Source organism: Carassius auratus, unplaced genomic scaffold (genome assembly GCF_003368295.1).
Source record: "Carassius auratus strain Wakin unplaced genomic scaffold, ASM336829v1 scaf_tig00216633, whole genome shotgun sequence".
NCBI classification, from domain to species: Eukaryota; Metazoa; Chordata; class Actinopteri; order Cypriniformes; family Cyprinidae; genus Carassius; species Carassius auratus.
Window position 1 is genome coordinate 6023 of NW_020528670.1, and position 19156 is coordinate 25178.

The 19156-nt window shown below is 38.1% G+C and overlaps 2 protein-coding genes and 1 long non-coding RNA gene across 4 annotated transcripts; 1 reads left to right on the top strand and 2 right to left on the bottom strand.

Annotated features, from left to right (window-relative positions):
• Window positions 1–1972: 1972 nt before the first annotated feature.
• Window positions 1973–7397, bottom strand: LOC113098742 (GTPase IMAP family member 8-like). Its single transcript, XM_026263773.1, has 3 exons — window positions 7143–7397; window positions 3063–3737; window positions 1973–2929 (listed from the first exon to the last, which is right to left on the bottom strand). Exons 1-3 carry the CDS (start codon window positions 7159–7161, stop codon window positions 2013–2015), a joined length of 1611 nt encoding a protein of 536 aa, XP_026119558.1. The 5' UTR covers window positions 7162–7397; the 3' UTR covers window positions 1973–2012.
• Window positions 6558–9307, top strand: LOC113098744 (uncharacterized). The gene is made up of 3 exons (XR_003289194.1): window positions 6558–6590; window positions 7365–7426; window positions 9181–9307. It is a non-coding gene; the product is annotated as an uncharacterized LOC113098744 (long non-coding RNA).
• Window positions 7683–19039, bottom strand: LOC113098743 (coiled-coil domain-containing protein 134-like). 2 transcript variants are annotated; one of them, XM_026263776.1, is made up of 8 exons: window positions 18871–19039; window positions 15845–15873; window positions 14694–14798; window positions 14505–14626; window positions 14351–14435; window positions 9274–9455; window positions 9121–9192; window positions 7683–8892 (listed from the first exon to the last, which is right to left on the bottom strand). In XM_026263776.1, the coding sequence occupies exons 3-8, from the start codon at window positions 14791–14793 to the stop codon at window positions 8767–8769; spliced, it is 687 nt and encodes a 228-aa protein (XP_026119561.1). In that variant the 5' UTR covers window positions 14794–14798; window positions 15845–15873; window positions 18871–19039; the 3' UTR covers window positions 7683–8766. The 2 variants fall into 2 exon arrangements, with proteins under 2 accessions (XP_026119561.1, XP_026119560.1); XM_026263775.1 differs by lacking the exon at window positions 15845–15873.
• Window positions 19040–19156: the final 117 nt, after the last annotated feature.

Below are 19156 nucleotides of genomic sequence, written 5' to 3' on the forward strand. Positions count from 1 at the left end.
GGCAATTAACTTAATATGGCGTACTGGCGTTACATTTTAAAATACTATACAAAATAATTAATCAGAATACTTACTCCTGCTCACTCACGCCAAAGAACTCCCCGCTCAAGCTCGCTGTCTCTGCAAGATTAACGATGGCAGTTTGCACGCACAGCCACTTAGAAGATTTACATCTGGCAGACAGGTTGCTGACGTCGTCAAGCTTCGTTTGAGTCTGCGCGTCAGAAACGGAAGTGCTAAAAAACGCTAAAAATGGGCTTCACTTGTCTCAATTGAGTTCCAATGGGGTCGCTGTGTCTATTTCTTTTACTGTCTATGCTACTGATCCAGGATCAGCGATCTTAGCAGTTGTACTTCCCGATTTGAGTTTGAGCTTCAGAAATGCTTGCGAAAATGTAGCTTGTGTGGAAGCTACCGCACTACTTGGTAAAAAAAAAGAGCTTCGCTACTGAAAAGCTATTTGATTCAGAAAGTAGCGAAGCTACGACCAAGCTACTGAGAAATGTAGTTAAACTAGTAGCTTCGCTGCTTGTAGCGACGCTACTGCCCAATACTGTTATTCATCAACAACGAATCAGTTCAACATCCCTGTCTCCATCCCCATGCCGTCAGCTTTCATTACAATTTCAGTGTTGATTCAACATACTTTAAACACTGAAATATAAATCTCAATCAGATTATTGACTTACAGCAGATGAATCTTCATTCACAGAGTCTGAGCTACAAACATCATCCATCTGTTTCACTGATGATCATCTGATTCACTCAAACTTTCTTCAAGGCTTTCTTTCTCTCAGTTTGTTTCACTCACCCAAAGACTTTGCCTTTGGAAACAGATTATTACATATTTCAGTCTTACCCAAACATCATTTTACACAGAAAGATATAGCCGGCTACTATCAAAACACTCTCCAACACAGCCTCTGTTCTTTGAAAATGATGGATAAAAGGCACACAGAAAACACTTGAAAATCACAGAGCTGCTGATAGGGACTAATATTATCACAGAACCTCACATAAAACACTTGCATATAAGAGTTGGATCAATTGTACTTCCTTTAGCTTTATTCAGTCTGAAATGTCTGTCACAAAGGAATCAAATCATGAATGAAGTGTCATGTAGAAGAATGACGTGTGTGTCTGTACTGGTGTTATCCACTAGAGGAGAGCAAAACCCCTCAATTTCTGATGATGGATGAAAAAACACATAATACACTCCACAAACATCCTGCACATGACATGAAACACATTAACCCAAACACACATACACAAGAGATGCAGAATCCCATATACATGAACTAAAAAATCTTTATATTTTCCAGCATTTGCTTTATCTTTGTACATTTTTCTAATTTGATCATCATTTCACTTAATGATTCCTCTGGAGCAGTATTATTTGGTATATAAATACAGAATTGTTCCCCAAACATTACACATGCTTGTTATTTTTCACTTAACAAATATTCTTAATCTATTTGTTGCATCCAATTGGCTTTCCTAAGTGCCCACCACCCCCACACCCCACACACAATTCCTCACACACCCCTGGGTCATGGACACACACTCTTACATTTAATTACACTTCACATTTCTGTGCCTAGAAGGCTATAGAAAGACCCCATTTCTAATATGCAGTAAAAGCTAACGGTTAGTTCTTATACAGGACGTCCCATAATATTTGCACACCTTATTTCAAACCATTTTACTGCAGCATTTTCAAGAAATGAAAAATCATGACACTTTAGCAAGCAAAATAACATAGTATTTCTAATAAGTAGAAAAAATGAATGGTCAGTTCTTATACGGGACGTCCCATTACACCTACTTCCAGTAGGTTATTTTACAGGCGTTGTAAATACGGGAAACTCTGACCACATGCAATTGTTGACGAACACCCAATTTCTATATCAATCTAGGCTAAATTAAACAAAAGCATATATGTATCATATTGTTTTATTTACAAGTTTTTAAAAAAGTGCTTTGTATTGTATGTCTGATTATGACTGAGTCTCTCACTGAACTCCACACATGTCCTGTTTTCCTGTGGCTCGGAGCACATGTACTACTGCCTCAATATTAGTGATTCCTTGTCTCTCGAGTTCCTTTATGGTGTTCATTTCATCCCCAGTCACCTTCAACCGTCTGACTAGAACTGTTATGTACTCATGAGTTTTGAATAAATGGGTTTCTTCACACTGAGACTCTGCAGCTAAACCCAACTGCTCCATTTTCTCATGTAATTTCATTTTCTGAATCTCCTGAATGCATTTCTCTGTTCCCTCAAATGTTTCATTTCTGAAGTAGCCTTTATTTTCTGCCACCATCATCTCTATTTTACGCATCAGGTTTTTAAACTGAGGGAAACTGGCAGAGTTGTTGTTCAGACAGAAGAATCGTCTTCCACAGCTGTGAACGAGGGACTGAAGATCTGGATCAGCATTCTGTAGATAGTTTTCAATGGTTTTATTGTCTTTATCTAACTGATCTTTGTGGGTAAAGATGATCATGGTGTATTTTTCTATCTGTTCTCCAAACACTTCTTTGAGATGTTCCACTGTATTTTTCTCCTCCTCAGTGAATCGACCCACTCTAATGACAATAATAAAAGCATGCGGTCCAGGAGACGAGTATGTTATGCATTTCAATAGTTCAGTTTGAACCTCCTCTTCACTGAGTTTATTATCAAAAAGTCCTGGTGTGTCGATCACTGTAATCTTTTTACCCATCCTCTCAATAGTTTTTGAGCTGCACTGTTTGGTCAGAGATATTGAATTGGCTGAAGATTTAAATACGTTTCTGCCGATGATGGTGTTTCCAGTGGCACTTTTCCCAGATCCAGTTTTTCCCAGCAGAACCAGCCTGATCTGGTCTTTGCGCTCAGGAATCACATTGGTCAACTCTGAAGATTTGGCTGGAGACTCTCCTGAAACTAGAACAGAAAGATCAAATCATTAATAAATCTGTCTCAGTGTATTCGTCCCTTTAGATCAGTGCAACAAACTAGTCAACATATTGTCAAATGTTTGTATTATTAACATAATTTATAATGAAGAAAAACCTACAAATGACATCAGGAGCTTCCTTGCTTGCTCTCCTCCTCATTCGTTCCATGCAAAATTTCCCTCTGTTTTCCTCCATCCTTCCTCCAATCTTCTGCAGTAGTTCTTGTACCTGATCATCTGATTTGCTCTTGTTATTGAAACAGTGAAACTTTCCTCCACAAACATTCACCAGCTGTTGAAGATCAGCATGATCATTGCTTTGTAGATGTGCTTCAGTGGTCTCACCCAGATCATCTAGTTCATCTCTATGAGTGAACAGAATCATGATGTACTTCTGTATTTCAGGACCAAATAAACCCTTTATATAATACAAGATCTCTTCCTCATTTTCCACATTTCTCACTAAAGGCACAACCAGCAGAACTGAACTGAGACCTGCTGCACATCGAGAGACCAGTTGCTCTTTCAGTTCCTCCAGCTGCTCTTCATTCAGATCTGGATCCAGTAGATCTGGACAAGCAATCACATGCACCTGCTTCCCACCAATAAGTGTTTTACCCTCAAAATCTTCAACAAACTCATTTTCAGCTTCATGCTTGTTCTGTTGTACATGAACTTTAAACTTTCTTTCTCTCAGTATGGTGTTTCCAGATGAGCTTTTCCCAGAGCCCTTTCTGCCCATCAGAAGAATCCTGATTACTGGATCATCTGAACTGGAGCTGATCGCTGACATCTCTGAAAGAATTATGATATCTCAAGTCAAGTCAAGTGGTCATTCTTATTGCATGCAAAGTATAAGAAAAATTAGTTGCTCTAAAACAAAAAAACAAGTTCAAACCTGCAAGGTAAACCAATTGAACATTTTTTTAAATGTATATTTTTATTTTTTATTTGTTGCTACTGATGTCTTATTTAGCTTTTTGCTCAACATTTAGAAGGTGCTTTCCAACTTTCAACTAAACATCAGTGTCTTTAGGCATCCAAATAGGGATTCTGATGTGAAGGCAGTAAACATCTTTATTTTAAAGTGTCATCTGTGTTTGATAATGTTGCAGGCAGTGGTGTACTCATTTGCAAAACCGTGAGTGCAGCACATTAGCATTTGCATCCGCATCTATTACCGTTTTTTTTTTTTTCTCTGCTAGAAAACATTGTTGACATTAATTACAATCCTTTATCATGGTTCAAATCATACTTCTCTTCATTGAAATAAGAGGTATCACATTAATCACAAGTGCAGTATGGAGTACCTCAAGGCTCAGTACTAGGGCCATTGCTTTTCACGCTTTACATGTTGCCCTTGGGAGATATCATCAGGAAACATGGTGTTAGCTTTCACTGTTATGCTGATGATGCTCAGCTCTATATTTATTTGCAGTCTGGCGAAACATACCAAATTGAAAAACTAATGGATGACGAGTAATTTCTTACTTCTAAATTTATGTTGAATGTTATACCTAAAACCTCCACATGTAATTACCTACAACACTGTCTAAGACTAAATGGCTGCTCTGTCAAGTCTTCATCATCAGTTAGAATCATCAGATACTATTTAAACTGAACTGAGTTGAACGATGGCATCACTGACTTCAATAATGAACTGCCTTTAACTGCAAACTGGGTGTTCACTGTTGTCCTTTTGCATTATTGACACATTTTTTCCTATTTGATACTGTAAAGCTGCTTTGATACAATCTGTATTGTTAAAAGAGCAATATAAATAAAAGTGACTTGACTTAAAATAAGTGTTAAACAATGTTTTTATGTCATCATTTTAAGAACGGATTGGATCACTATATTATTTTTTTATGTAAAAGAGCAAGCTTTGTCAATGGTAGCGCTCGCTGCTAACTTGCTCATGAACTCTTCTCTGTACCATATCACAACAGATTACAATGTCAGTGTTATCTTCTCAATATTATTAACTCGTCGTTATCTTAAGGTCATGTCCAAAAACCATTCAAGCTAGTGGAACTGGCAAATTATAGGCCCATTTCAAATCTTCCATTTATGTCTAAAATTTCTGAAATAGTTGTCTCTGCTCAATTGAGCTCCTTCCTAAAAAAATTATCTGTATGAAGAATTTCTAATTCATAAAAATACAAATGACTTGCTTCTGGCATCAGATCAAGGCTGCATCTCATTGCCAGTTTTACTTGGTAATATTATTAGAAAATACGGGATTAGTTTCCACTGTTATAACGATGATACTCAGCTATATATCTCAACGAGACCAGATGAAACTTCTCAATTATCTAAGCTAACAGAGTGTGTTAAACATGTAAAAGATTGGATGACCAATTATTTTCTCCTATTAAATTCGGATTAGACAGAGATGTTACTTACTGGACCAAAAGACAGTTCACAGAATCTAGTAGACTACAGTTTTCATCTAGACGGATGTACTGTTACTTTCCCTACAGTCAAAAATCTGGGTGTTATATTAGACAGCAACTTGTCTTTTGAAAATCATATTTCCCATGTTACAAAAACTGCATTCTTCCATCTTAGAAACACTGCCAAGCTACGAAACATGTTATCTGTTTCTGATGAATTTTACAGTCTCTGCACTGGCTACCTATTAAGTTCCGTATCAGTTACAAAATATTATTACTCACTTATAAGGCCCAAAATGGTTTAGCTCCTGCGTACCTAACTAGCCTCATACCACGTTACAACCCCCATCACGCTCCCTAAGGTCACAAAACGCTGGACTTTTGGTAGTTCCTAGGATAGCAAAGTCCACTAAAGGAGGTAGAGCTTTCTCACATTTGGCTCCCAAACTCTGGAATAGCCTTCAGACACACTCTCTCTGTTTAAATCTAGATTAAAAACACATCTCTTTTGCCAAGCATTCAAATAATGTATCTCTTAAATTGTGAGCATAGTTGCATCTGATCAAATGCACATTATTATTCTTTAGCTTGGGTTAAACTAATTAATTGTATTTGTTTGGAACAGCAGCTACACTAATTATGTCTCCATTTGTTTCACTGTTTCTTTAGGATTTACATAGGATTTACACAAGCTCCAGTCTGGATCCAGACGACCTGAGAAGAGATGTAACTAACAAATATTGCTACTTACTATGCAGTCACATAATAATTGCTGTTAATAATGTTCATCATCTGGCTGATTCATTTTTGAATTCTTGTTTTCATTTTTCTTAAAATCCTGTCATATGCACATAAACTGACAGTCACCACTTATAAGCTAAATCTACAACTTAATTTTCTGTGAAGTTGCTTTGTAATGATTTGTATAACAAAAAGCACTATACAAATAAACTTGAATTGAATTGAATGTTTTATAAACCTGTTGTAGGGGATTCTAGTACAATATTAGGCCACTTAAAATAAAATGAAAAGCATATGACCTGCTCTTTAAGTGTCATATTGTTCACAAGCTGTTGCCGTCCTTGTATAGAAGTAAACATTTAAAGTGGATTAAAAAATTCATCAAAGTTGTCCTAAGACAAGAAATTTTTTAGGTGTGACCTCGGTAAGAAAAATCATATAGCAACAAAATACATCAGCAGCGTGAATGACGCGATATCCGGCCTTTGATCTCGGATCTTCACTTCGAGAGGTCAGTCTGTCTTTTACTGCACTTCTTTCACTCCTCCCTCACTGCAGCCGCCTACTTTCAAGACTGGGAGAGGCGCAAATGAAAGTATTTTAGTCTGTCGTCTCTCAAAAATGACTTCGTGTTTTTACACAATGAGCGACGTCATGCAGAAAAGGAACTGTAGGTTAAACACTGCGCATTAACAGAGTACGCGAGTTTTTGAACCAGGAATAAAATAAGTAACTTTTGTACAAATATATATATATATATATATATATATATATATATATATATATATATATATATATATATATATATATATATGTATTTTATATAAATATTATCAATGAGATGACAATTAATTGGCTTTGACAATAGGATCTGTTTGGCGTTCCCTTCCGATAGAAGAAGAAAACGCTATAATAGAACAAACAAATGCAAGAGTATTTAGCTAGCCTACACTTAAAAAAAAAAAAAAAAATCCTTAAACAAGACTGTAAATCATTATTTGAACAAATACAAAATGGCGATTGACATGTCAACAAGTCCATATAATAATAAGATATTTCTTACTTGAAGTTCCTTCCGCCATCTCCAGACATCAGATATCAAGTCCAATATAAGGCTCCTTAGAAAACAATTAAAGTACAAAACATTAATAAATCTCACTCTTAATGAAACATGTCATGTCGAGGAGTTCGTCAGGTAAGGCTCGAGAGAGGTTTCTTTCACTTTTGGTTGTTGTTATTTTACGCTCCTCCTCACTGCAGGAACCTGTTTTCCTGTGTTTCCCAGTGAAGGTGCGTCATCTCCGTGCTACTGACATTGGAAGGTGATGTCACGTGCGGCTAAATATGGTAAGGCATATCTCATAAGAAACCATTTTGCATCTTTATTTGTTTTCATTGTATTTACTCAAGATAATTTTGAAGGATTTGGAATTCTACATATATATATATATATATATATATATATATATATATATATATAGCTTTTTAATATAGATAAGGGAAATTTTAATTGTAAGGAACAACATATTATACATTTTATTAGAAAAATACCATATACATAAGATGAAGTGGGCTTAGTGTAGACCAAATACTGCACATTTACCACACAATCAATTAAAAACAACCCAAACTGGCAACACAAACACACTCATCCTTTATATTTAGTTTCATTTTGGTAGGCCCTGCCCTGTTGCAATGCTGTTTTCCTGTGGCCGGTTCCTGCGTGATCACTTTCTTTATATTTTAATCATTAATTCTTCAAAACATCCTTGATTTGTAGCTAATAGCAATAATGATGAACCGAAAGCCAACATAATAAATGCATGTGCTATAAACTAAATACAACCAACGAAAATGCAGATAAACACTCCTAGAGTCTGTTAAATAGACTTTATTCATTCTGTCAATAATAATCTCCCACTGATGCTGCACAGATTTCAATAACAGTCACATGAACAGATCGATAAAGCCTCTATGAAAGCGTCTCAGACTGAAGCGGTTTCAGATGATCGTCTCACTTCAGCAGCTGGAGAAACAGAAGTGAATCAGAAACACATTCACACTGATATCATTCATAAACAGTTTCTCTCACAGCTGTGCAGCTCTGATCTCAGATCAGATCATCAATGCTCATCCTTCACGCACACACTCACTGACAATATACAATTCTTTTCATGAATTATAGTTTCTAAAGAAAGCAGAAATACATGAATTACCCACAATTTTCTTATTAGACTATAAAGTACCCACAATTAAGCATTTATATTGAATCTAAACAACTTAATTTCATATGTATATAAACAAAACATATCAAGTGTTAAATATTGTAATATCAGTGTTCAAAATGCCTTCATCTAAGACACAGACCCACTTTGACCACGCCCACTCTCCAATCCCTGCCCACTCAGACCACGCCCACCACTGATAACTCTCCCATCAGTCTGACTCCACCCCCTCTACACAGAATGCTATAATGACCCCGCCCACACTTGCTCCTCCCACCACTCTGACTCCTCCCCTAACACACACTCTCATCACCAGCAGTGGCTCTAATGAAGATCCTCCTAAATCAGAGTCAGAAACAGATTCAAGTGTTGTGAATCTGGATCCTGTAAACATTGACGGTGCCCGTGACAGATTCAGCAGGGCTCCCTGATTGAGTGTAAACAGCTGATCTTCAGTCAGATCTATAACTCGGTGCGAGAGCGAGAGATCCGCGGCCCTTTCCGGATGTCTTTCCTCTTCTCCTCCTTCCTCCTCCTCTTATCTTCCTCACGGAGGATCTTCTGGAAGGCCTCGGCCGTGTGCAGCACCTGAAACACAGACAAAACTATCAACGCAAGAGTCAAAATAAACCTGTGGATAATTGAACAATATAAAAGACCAAATAAGTAGAAGTCTTTGCAAACTGAAATCAAACACATTAAGTTTAATTTTCTGTGATTTCTGCTCAACATCTGAAGCTCTACTGCCGTCTACTGGCTTTACCCAGTAATGTCAGTCAGTGTGTGTGTGTGTGTGTGTGTGTGTGTGTGACTCACGTCGTCTCGTTCGGTGCGATACGGATTTACAAAGTCTGCCGATCTCTCTGTGATCCCCAGCTCCTGTGACATCTGAAGCAAAGGCACACAGCGTTAAAGCTCATGTTTCAGTGTATGCGGTGTGATGTCAATCCCATGATGCCTCAGTCTGACCAGCGTGAGCACGTGTTGATGGGCTCCTCCGCTGAAGACGCCCGTCTGGTTGCAGAAGTGCAGACCCCAGCGCAGCAGACGACTCCAGTCCGCGTTACGATCGTAGTAGTGATGGACGATACGAGGGAAACGCAGAGCCACGTCTCCGAAGAACGCCGTGTTCTCCACCACGTGAGAGTACGCTACACACAGACAGATCGACCGTCTCAATATCACTGTGACCGAGACTACAGCATGAGATCACTCAGAAATAACACCAGATCATCTCCTGTAGGAACAAACGACTGCTGAAACTGAAGAAGACTGTGCAAAAGAAATACACCTGAATTAAGAGTGTATTGAGAGGGTTTGATATGGAAGCCTATTTATGCCAACTATAACTCACTCATGCTTTGGTTAACCATAATTATGAGATTGGAAAATCAGAACTATGAATGAAAAGGTCTAAATTATGACATAAGAAGTTGTGATTGTGAAGTAGAAAATTCTAATATTAAAACAAATCAAAATTATGAAACAAAAAACTGAAATGAAAAATCTAAATTATAAGATTATACTCACGACAAACACAAAATTATGACAAAGTTACAGTTATGTGATAAAACTTTGTAATTATGTGGAAAAATCTGATAAAGTTAATTCTGTCAAAAAAAATAATTGTGACTATCTATTGATTTGGATTTATGTTACAATTATGACTTATCCTACATTTGATGTATACTATTATACTTTTATTATGATTTAACACTTATGAATTCAAAATCATGCGAAAAATAGAAGAAATTTTGAATAAAAAGTTATGAGAAAAAAACATCAATTAAGTGGAAGAGTTTTGTAATTTTGCCATGTAAAGTCAAAATGAATGTCTAAGTAAAAATGATTTTATTTATCATAATATTAACTTAATGCGTACGCAGCGACCGGCAGCAGTGGGTAGCATGTTCATTTTGTTTGTAGTTTTTCTCTTTTTTTCGGTTAAGTAGTTCGTTTTAGTTTTAGTTTGTTTTTTGTACTGATCAAACATCTACATCTTTGATATAAAACATCTACTCTGGGCTGTTAAGGCGCGTCAAAACTCAGCGACCACGACTACCGGGAAATCATGCGGAGGTGGAGTATGCGTTTACATAAATGAACGCTGGTGTAAAAATGTTATAGTGAGAGAGAGACTTTGCACCAAGGACGTGGAGCTGTTTTCTTTGTCCATGCGCCCTATGTATTTGCCTCGAGAATTCCCACAGATTTTCATTACTGTCGTTTACGTTCATCCAAAGGCGAATGAAGAAAACGCCTCAGAGTTCATCTCTCAGTCTGTGCATAAACTTCAGTCTTTATCTCCTGATGCTCCTAACCTGGTTTTAGGAGATTGTAATCATTGCTCATTGGACAAATCTCTCAGAAGCTTTTATCAGTACGTTTCCTGCCCCACTAGGAAAAACAGGATTTTAGACAAGTGTTATGGGTCCATCAAAAATGCATATAAATCAATTTCATTCCCCCCTCTCAGCTCAGCTGACCATAATAGTAAACCTTGGGCAAGTAGACAACTTAAAGTCCTACTAAATACAAAGAAACAGGCTTTTAAACAGGGAGATTCTACTGAGCTAATGTCTGTTCATAAGGAAACTAAAAGGGAAATCAGGAGAGCTAAATTATCTTATAAAAGAAAATTAGAAGACATGCTTAGCAACAATAATATGGGTTCAGCATGGGACAGTATCAGGTCTATGGTCGGTTTGACTGACAATGTAAAGAAAAGGGTCTAAACAAATAGAAAAACAAGAGCTAAACAAATTTTACTCCAGATTCGATGTGCATTTTTTTAATAATGAAATAATGACGCTGAGAAATACATCACTGGAATCAAAACAATGTTTTTCCCCTTTTTTTTTGATGAATATTCTGTTGTTAAAACTTTTAAACACTGTAAAATAAGAACAAGTGCTGGTCCAGATAATATCAGTAGTCGATTACTCTCCAACTGTGCTGTACAATTAGGCCCGATTTTTAATTATATTTTTAATTTATCCTTGTCTCAACAGAAGGTGCCTAATCTGTGGAAACAGTCTACTATAGTCCCTGTTGGTAAATCTAAACATCCCAAATCATTAAATGACTTTAGGCCTACAGCCCTGAGTTCATTAGTGATGAAGTCACTGAAAAACTGATCAAAGCTGAACTGCTGAAAACTACTGAACAGTTCGCGTACAGGACCGAGAGAGGTGTTCAGGATGCCACCATAACTCTGTTGAATTACATCTGTAAGCACCTTGACAGTCCAAACAACCATGTCAGATTGATGTTTGTTGATTTTTCATCTGCCTTCAACACTATCCAGCCTCATCTACTAATTCAGAGACTATGGCATAGCTTTGGTCTAGAAGGTAGTATTGTTGGCTGGATCTTGGACTTTCTTACAGGCAGAACGCAAAGAGTCAGAGTAAATGGCAAATTTTCTGATCTATCTGTAACATCTACTGGTTCACCACAAGGGTGCGTTCTTTCTCCTTTGCTGTACATATTGTACACAAATGACTGCTGTAGTAGTTTTGAAAACCGTCATATATTGAAGTTTGCGGATGACACAGTCATAGTGAGCCTGTCGCATGGTCCTGTGATTGATTACTTTTTAAAATGGTGTCAGGAATCTTTTTATCCTTAAACGTTTTAAAGACAAAAGATATGTGCATTGATTTTAGACGTGCTCAGCCTTCCCCTGACACTATAGTGACTGATGGTCAGACAGTCGAATCGGTAGAGTCTTGTACGTACTTAGGCACTTTCAGTGGTGGACGAAGTACACAAATCAAGTACTTGAGTAAAAGTACAGATACATATGGTAAAATATTACTCCAGTAAAAGTAAAAGTACTCCTTTTTCAATTTTACTCAAGTGAAAGTACAAAAGTACTCAATTTTTTATGTACTTAAGTAAAAAAGTACTGCAAGATAGATGTTTGCAATTTTATATAGGCTACTTAATTTAATTTTATATTAGCAAATTTTGTTATAATCCTACTGCTCAAAATACCTGGAATTTTTTCCAAAATAACCACCATATGGAGTCAAGATATATTTTTGTTGTTGATATGGACTACGCTGACGAGAGTAATGTTCACTGTGAAGCTTACACTGTGATGTTCCTGAGAGAAAACAGAGATGACCATCTGATTTTCACCAGGTGGCTGAATAAAAATATTTGGACATTATTTATAAAAATTACATCAACTTAGCACCAACAAGCTTATTAGCTAGACAGTTAGCATCAGCTAACAATATTTACTTATTTTCAGTACGATGAACATTCATGTCTGTCTACTCGTCTAGTTAATCCAAACAATATACATATGTATAACGTTACTGTCGATAAACAATATAAAAACAAACGTCACAAAGGACATTTTAATAAAACTGTTAACATTACGGCAGCGGTGAATTTGAACGTGCATGAGTTATTGTATTTAATCTGTGTTATTTTAAGTTTTTTTTGTTGTTGTTGTTGTTTTTTTTTTTTTACCTAAAATTGATGTGTCTGCATCTTCTGCACTCGAGCATTTGAGTGGGCTTAAATAAATCACTCTTTACAATGGATTTAGTTCCTAAACAACTTACAGTTTTGACCTAAATATGATTTTCAGTTACAATAATTAATCCACAATTTCGACATTAATAACTTACATTTAGCAACATCAGACGCACGCGCGCTCACAAGATCTCCCGGTTCTTACTTCTGGAGACTCGCACTAAACGGTTCATTTGAATCAGTGAGTGGTCGACTCCAGAACAGCTGCAATCGGATCATTCTAATTCGTAAACGAATCGTTTGGTGCGATTCGCGATCCGATTTAAAAGTTTCTTTTGAAAAGACTCAGTTCGTTCATGATGAATCAGACACCGCTTCTGCGTGTCGGAGCACGTGATATATTATAGGGAGTAACGATATGTTTTATGAAATGTAGTGTAGTAAAAAGTACGATTTTATGCTTTGGAATGTAGTGAAGTAAAAGTAGCTCAGAATAAAACTACTCCAGTAAAGTACAGATACTTGAAAAATGTACTTAAGTACAGTAACGAAGTAAAGCTACTCCGTTACTGTCCACCACTGGGCACTTTCCTCGATAACAAGCTGACATTTAAGAAAAATACTGACTCCATCCATAAGAAAAGCCAGCAGTGTCTTTTTTGTCTTAGAAAACTATCTAAATTCCAGGTTGACTCTACTTTGATGATTTTGTTTTATCGTTCTTTTATTGAGTCTATTATTACGTTCTCCTTTGTTTGTTGGTTTCGATCCTTGAGGGTGAAAGAGAGGAACTTACTGAACAAGGTCGTTAGCGTCAGTAGTAAAATTATAGGGCTTCCACAAGAAACTTTACAGGATCTTTACGAAAAACATCTGTTTAAGAAAGCAAACTCTATCTTGACTGACTTCTCTCATCCTTTATATCTACAGTTTCAGTTTTTACCATCAGGTTCATTGCTCAGACTCCCATTTGCCAAAATCAAACAGATGTAAACACTCCTTTGTTCCGTCTGCTGTCTCTCTTCTATACGCTAGGAGGGTAAGGTAGCTTACACATTATTTTTATTTGATCAGAATGCGCATTATATTTATTTGATTCTTTATTAAACTATGTGTATTTGTGTTTGTAAGTTTGTGTGCTCCTATGCTGTAAAACTAATTTCCCCACTGGGGGACAAATAATGGTATTGTACTTGAAAGTTAGTACATTTTATCTTAATTTATTATTTATCATTTATCAGAATTAAGACACTACCTTAATTTTGCAATTTATATGTTTAATAAAGTTTAATTTTAATTTATTTTTATTATGATATAGTAAATAGAAATATGACATACTCAATTTGTATTAAAAATGTATTAAAAAAACTGACAAAACATTTTAACGTGTGACAATTAAGATGTTTTAGCTTGAGATGTCAACTTTTATTGTCATGATTATGTTCTAATAGAGACTCAGCATGTGACAGTAACGTGCTCCCATAGTTTTGAGCACTCACACATCACACACACACAGATGTCTGAAATGAATGGTGATAAAGCCAGAGTCTCTCACCTTCTTTGATTTTGTCGTCGAGTGGGAACGGATCGTCCGGCTGCATGTTAGCGGCTATGAGAACAGCTCTAGAGTCGTCCAGCACCTGAACACACACACACACATATCAGATCAGCTCCATCACACTCAGTGTCTCTCACACACACACACACACCTTGAAGAGGCCCTTCAGCATGATGTCGATGATCTTGTACTGCTGGTTGACGTCGTTGAGCTCCACCAGGTTCTTCAGTGCGTTCAGCTGATCCTTCCTCTTGCTCTCGAACAGACGCTTATCTGAGGAGACGTTCAGGAAACCACACACACACACAAGCGCACACACACACGTGTCTGAGGAGGATACAGATCTCCAGGTTGGAGTCGTGTCGGGGTCTCTGTGCGTCCGAGTCAGAGCCGAGAGCAACAGGAGCCGCCAGCAGCAGCAGAGCACAAACACTCAACATGACCACTAGAGGAAGACAAACACCACACAACCACAGCATGAACCAAACATGACCCCGGCTGCATCCCAAAACTTAGGCAGGTCACTTGCTGATTCGCCGTCATATCAGGCGATGACTTTGCAGGCAGCGTTTTTTGCACGGGGGCACCTAATGAAACAGATTTTGGACAGGCTTCTTAGGTGGAGTAATTGATTAATGATCTACAGCAAAATATAGATCGCTTTGGTGATAACGAAGTGAATATTTCATTACTGCAATATTAATTTCTTGCTAGAAATGACATCAAAAGTGGAAAACTTTGATCAAAAACAAACATTTACACACAAACTGACCACCGAACGCAACTTTCAGACGCCATCTTTATTTTTTGGCTTAACTGTCATGGAACTGAATGCACAGGATTGTGGGATATCAAAGGCAGTGAAGGATACATCTATGCTGCCTTCAAAAATCGGCCAGATGAAGGCATCTCAGGAGACAGGAACTGAAGCTAACATTGAATTCGGACGTGCCTTGATGCCTTCCTGCCTTGGAATACGACCTCCGAAGGCAGCATTTTTCAGTTTTTTTGGATGCAGCCAAAATATCATTAACTGATGAAAGGAAATTAAATCAAACATGCATCGAAAAAATAAACACCACAAATGCAAATAACTCAATAATTCAAACCTTAAGACTCCAGTAAGGTTAAAAAATAAATAAATAATCAAACACACTAGGCATCAAATTTAACATCAGACTGAGGAAAGAATGTGGAAATGCCACTTCTGGCTAATTAAAGGATATTTCTATATTTAATGCTCGATTGCATGATTATTAGGGTTCAAAAACATTGAAACCAACATTTCTGAGAAGCTGTTTTCAATCATAAATTGTGAAAGGCAGAAATAAACATGAACTGAATTAACAATTCAGTGACAGATGATGGTGATAATGAAGGCTGAATTCAACTGTTAAACATCACTTCTGATAAAATACCACTGGCTCCGTTCAGATTTGCATCCAAAAAACAACAGTCCCAGAAATGTTCAATTTTTTATCATTTACTCACCTTCATGTCTTTCAAACCTGTATGAGTTTCTGTGAATCACAAAATACATTTGGACATTATGTCCCAACAGTGGAAGTCAAAGGGGTCCAATGTCGTTTTATATATTATTTTATGTTCTTCAAGAAAAAAATAAAGCCACACAGGTTTAAAGCTAAAAGAGCAATGACCTTATTCTGGATGAACCGTCCCTTTAAAGCATATTCCACTGAAGATTAAAATAAAAAAACCAAATGACAGGCTAATTTAATTCAGTTTTCTAAAGAAATATATCACTGTTAATGACTTAGACTTAATAAACACACACAAGACACAAGTGAGTTTTTGGTTAGTATGCAATGCTCTAGCATCAGCTTCACAAACAGAAATCATAAACCCAGAGGGATCAGACAGATTTATGATGAATATTTCATGCGTTTGCTCAAAGCCAGACTTTCCCCTCTTCCCTCTTCAGAGCGATGTTTTACTTCCTGTCCTGTGACTCGGCTCTCAAACCAGACCAGACCAACCTTAAACCACCAGACTGATGATAACATCACGATATAGAGACAAAAACCATCTCAAACCAGACCAGACCAACCATAAACCACCAGACTGATGATAACATCACGATATAGAGACAAAAACCATCTCAAACCAGACCAGACCGACCATAAACCACCAGACCGATGATAACATCATGATATAGAGACGAAAACCATCTCAAACCAGACCACACATAAACCACCAGACTGATGATAACATCACGATATAGACAAAAACCATCTCAGACCAGACCAGACGACCATAAACCACCACTGACTGATGATAACTTCACGATATAGAGACGTAAACCACCTCAAACCAGACCAGACCTACCATAAACCACCAGACTGATGATAACATCACAATATAAAGACAAAAACCATCTCAAACCAAACGAACCATAAACCACCGACTGATGATAACTTCACGATATAGAGACGAAAACCATCTCAAACCAGACCAGACGACCATAAACCACCACTGACTGATGATAACTTCACGATATAGAGACGAAAACCACCTCAAACCAGACCAGACGACCATAAACCACCACTGACTGATGATAACATCACGTTATAGAGTCGAAAACCATCTCAGACCAGACCAGACGACCATAAACCACCACTGACTGATGATAACATCACGATATAGAGACGAAAACCATCTCAGACCAGACCAGACGACCATAAACCACCACTGACTGATGATAACTTCACGATATAGAGACGAAAACCACCTCAAACCAGACCAGACGACCATAAACCACCACTGACTGATGATAACATCACGTTATAGAGTCGAAAACCATCTCAGACCAGACCAGACGACCATAAACCACCACTGACTGATGATAACATCACGATATAGAGTCGAAAACCATCTCAGACCAGACCAGACGACCATAAACCACCACTGACTGATGATAACTTCACGATATAGAGACGAAAACCACCTCAAACCAGACCAGACGACCATAAACCACCACTGACTGATGATAACTTCACGATATAGAGACGAAAACCACCTCAAACCAGACCAGACGACCATAAACCACCACTGACTGATGATAACATCACGATATAGAGTCGAAAACCATCTCAGACCAGACCAGACGACCATAAACCACCACTGACTGATGATAACTTCACGATATAGAGACGAAAACCATCTCAGACCAGACCAGACGACCATAAACCACCACTGACTGATGATAACTTCACGATATAGAGACGAAAACTACCTCAAACCAGACCAGACGACCATAAACCACCACTGACTGATGATAACATCACGATATAGAGACGAAAACCACCTCAGACCAGACCAGACGACCATAAACCACCACTGACTGATGATAACATCACGATATAGAGATGAAAACCATCTCAGACCAGACCAGACGACCATAAACCACCACTGACTGATGATAACTTCACGATATAGAGACGAAAACCACCTCAAACCAGACCAGACGACCATAAACCACCACTGACTGATGATAACATCACGTTATAGAGTCGAAAACCATCTCAGACCAGACCAGACGACCATAAACCACCACTGACTGATGATAACTTCACGATATAGAGACGAAAACTACCTCAAACCAGACCAGACGACCATAAACCACCACTGACTGATGATAACATCACGATATAGAGACGAAAACCACCTCAGACCAGACCAGACGACCATAAACCACCACTGACTGATGATAACATCACGATATAGAGATGAAAACCATCTCAGACCAGACCAGACGACCATAAACCACCACTGACTGATGATAACTTCACGATATAGAGACGAAAACCACCTCAAACCAGACCAGACGACCATAAACCACCACTGACTGATTGTAACTTCACGATATAGAGACGAAAACCACCTCAAACCAGACCAGACGACCATAAACCACCACTGACTGATGATAACATCACGATATAGAGACGAAAACCACCTCAGACCAGACCAGACAACCATAAACCACCACTGACTGATGATAACATCACGATATAGAGACGAAAACCACCTCAAACCAGACCAGACGACCATAAACCACCACTGACTGATGATAACGGCACGATATAGAGACTCAGTTTTCAGTCCAGAATCCCATTTAAAGATCTTTTCCTCCATACTCTGATTTGAGTCATCTGAAGTCTACTGACCTCACAGCTCTTCCTCGTGCCAGCAAGGGTTAACAGTTCAGCTGGTTAGTCCTGACACTTCACAGCTCCACACAAATACCTCGTTTAAATTATTGACAGAACACAGCTCAAGCATGATGACTGATTCAGATGGGAAGAGAATCGTGATCGTGTTCACGCGCTGTCAGATAACATGGTATTACTATGGTACATGACTCCACCATCATCACTGCAGCAGTATTCCTCAATAACCCAGCCTTCAGATGACTGCACTCACACTAAACCACAGCAGATAACAAACAATCACATCCTTCTCCTCTGTCCAGATGTTGCAGCGGCGTTTCATTCACTCACCTTCAGCACTGAGCGTCGGTAAACACGCGTCGAGCGGCCGTCGGATTCAAACTCCAGCGTCGCGATGCGAGCGGCGCGTCGGACCGGATCATTCACATGCCGCGCGTGTCCTCCAGTCCGCTGGTGCTACGCGCGCGCCGCAGGTTTCCGCACGGAGCTATTATTAGAGGGACGCACGCGCGCCGACGTCATCGCGATCGATCATCATTTACAGATGAAAACAGATCAATTTATTTATATTATACTCTATATTTGACATTTCTTTGTTGTAGTTTATATTTGATCA

Coding starts and splice junctions, on each gene's coding strand:
- LOC113098743 (XM_026263775.1), bottom strand. CDS start 14,793: ATGTTGAGTGTTTGTGCTCTGCTGCTGCTGGCGGCTCCTGTTGCTCTC. Junction 14,436..14,504: donor TGCTGAAGGGCCTCTTCAAG/GTGTGTGTGTGT, acceptor GTGTGTGTTCAG/GTGCTGGACGACTCTAGAGC. Junction 9,193..9,273: donor ATCAACACGTGCTCACGCTG/GTCAGACTGAGG, acceptor CCTTTGCTTCAG/ATGTCACAGGAGCTGGGGAT.
- LOC113098742 (XM_026263773.1), bottom strand. Junction 2,930..3,062: donor GGAAGCTCCTGATGTCATTT/GTAGGTTTTTCT, acceptor TTTCTGTTCTAG/TTTCAGGAGAGTCTCCAGCC.